Source organism: Penaeus monodon, chromosome 20 (genome assembly GCF_015228065.2).
Source record: "Penaeus monodon isolate SGIC_2016 chromosome 20, NSTDA_Pmon_1, whole genome shotgun sequence".
In the NCBI taxonomy this organism is placed as follows: Eukaryota; Metazoa; Arthropoda; class Malacostraca; order Decapoda; family Penaeidae; genus Penaeus; species Penaeus monodon.
The window spans coordinates 25,005,709-25,008,127 of NC_051405.1; the positions used below are offsets into that span (position 1 = coordinate 25,005,709).

At 42.2% G+C, this 2,419-nt stretch overlaps 1 protein-coding gene across 1 annotated transcript; it reads right to left on the bottom strand.

Moving 5' to 3' along the window:
• Positions 1-6: 6 nt before the first annotated feature.
• LOC119585735 (calcium/calmodulin-dependent protein kinase type 1B-like) lies at positions 7-2,413 on the bottom strand. The gene has a single exon (XM_037934429.1). The coding sequence runs from the start codon at positions 1,710-1,712 to the stop codon at positions 390-392; it is 1,323 nt and encodes a 440-aa protein (XP_037790357.1). The 5' UTR covers positions 1,713-2,413; the 3' UTR covers positions 7-389.
• Between the last annotated feature and the right edge of the window lie 6 nt (positions 2,414-2,419).

The window sequence follows — 2,419 nt, forward strand, 5'->3', positions numbered from 1 at the left end:
ATAGTCTAGCATATATATATATTTCTCATTATGAAAGTCCAACCCACAAGTAAACCCAAAAGATCCCAACAGTAGAACCTATTTAGAGACCTTAACCTTAGCCGGCTTTTCTTCACACCACCCTATTTAAGCCTTTCAGGTTGTACAGTGCGGGATCAACATCACAGCTCTTCCAAAACCCACAAAAAATGCATAACAAATGGTTTATGTGCACAGATTAAAGACAGATCTACAAACTTTTATCATTACTGCTTGAAGCACTAGTCTTCCCTTCGTTTTCCTCTCTTACTATATTTCTCTTTCCTCAAAATCTTTATCCAATGAATGCCTCATGGTTGTTTCTGGTATCCCAAGACTTAACTAGTTAAGCCAACATCAGCATTGCTAAGCTAATTATGTTCAAGGCAAGGAGGCTCCCCAGCATGAAGCAGCAAATTGTACATACCACCAACAGGACCCCAAGGTTCCTCCCACAGTTTATGCAACACATCTTCAGCATCTTTTTTCAGGAGCGATGAAACCAGTTCAACACACTGTTTGTCAACCCAGTAGCTCTGCTTCCTGTTGTTGTAAGTACTAACATCATCACAACTGTTGTAACTCTCACTTAACTCACTGCTAATCCCACTGTTGTTTGGCCCATAACCATGTGCAAAGTTGGACCTCATCCGGGAACCCCTAAACCTTGAATCATAACCTAGGTCTTCCTCTGAGTCTGTGCTTGAGTTCTTGAATTCACTTGCCTTGCTGTTGTTCTTTCTTTCACTGGAGTTCTTGTTCTTGAAAATGTACCCTTCTTTGCGCTTTTGAAGGTCAGTATATGGAATATTGAACCAGATATAGTCTAGGAGATTTGGCAGATTCCATCTTGTCTTGGGATTGGTGTCCATCATAGCATGCAGCACAACACCTGCCTGCCGCGACAGAGTGTCTATTGCATCCTCATGATGCAGTTGTAGGCCATAGACTGCAGTGGTACCCCGTCTTCCATTGCGCTTGTATTCAATAAAGGGAGTCTCTCCAATAAGGGTAAAGTAGAGAGAAGCTCCCAGGCTGAACACATCTATTTCAGGGCCATAATTATGTGCTGACAAGGTAAGTTCTGGGGCTAAATAATTGACGGTCCCAGCACATGTCCGTGCTGTATTGAGGGGAGATGAAGGTTCCCATGCCATGGCCAAACCCAAGTCAATGAGTTTTGCAACTGGAGCAACATATTTTGTGCCAGGAATCACCATTATGTTTTCTGGCTTTACATCACGATGTAATATGCCTTGACTATGCAAGTGGTGTAAGCCAGCTGCCACTTGCCGAAATACTGTTGATGCAAAGGATTCACTAAGTCCAGTGTTTTTGCTCTCAAAGCGCTGTAGTACCAATGTGGCAAGGTTTGTGTCTCCAAGATCCTCTAAGCACACGTACACACCAGAAGGACCACGTACGACCTCCATCAGCGCCACAATGGATGGGTGCGAGATTCGAGCCAGGAGAGCTGCTTCATTCTCCAATGCAGCTCGGCACTTTGTCACTTCCACATGCTGGCAGTCTTTGTGTTCCCCAGCCTCACCACCACAACTGATGCCATCAACTGCCCATGGCTGGTGCTTCACCGCGACCGGCCGTCCAATGATGTGGTGGGTGGCTCGTGACACCCAACCAAACCTCCCACGCCCTAGCACCACACCCATATGATAATGGCCTACGAGAACCATTCCAGACAAATAACACAATCTTTTCCAACATCAATCAGTAATCTAGACTTAAACCTAAGTCTTCTTATAGTTTACATATCCAAAAAGCAAACTACCACAATACATCGAATCAGATGCTTAAAAACAGTTATCAATTATTCTTTCAACCTTATGTCATCTCTTCTAGATGGAATTATGTTTGAAAATTGTAATGCTAGATGTGGGACTCTGTTTCACAGTATAAACACACTAATACACACAAAAGCTTCTGAATAAAAATTTTGATCTAATAAATGTCCAATTAGCCATATTTGTTGAGACAGGATATTCTCACATACATGGTTTACCAATAGGAGGTCAAAATAGTTTCTTTGTCTTGCATAAACAGTATGACCAAACTACTATCACCTACCAATAACCTACTTTGCAGTCCTGCGTCTCAGTTATATAGAATATTACTAATGAAGCTTTTATTGTCTTCTCAAAAATGAGAGACAGGTCTAATTATTTAGCAAAAAAGTGTTAACTAACCACTAAAAAAGGAGACTTCCAAGCCTCTAGTGAAGCTACTAAACACCTCGTTCGGTCTGTGTATCACAAGAGTGGGTTATTTCCGCTGGGGTAAACACAATTAATAGTCAGTCACTCACACTTGAAAAGGAAAAGGTCACCCCCACCCCCCCTAAATAAAACCTTTTCAAGGAAACTCTTAACAAAGAAACCTTAGG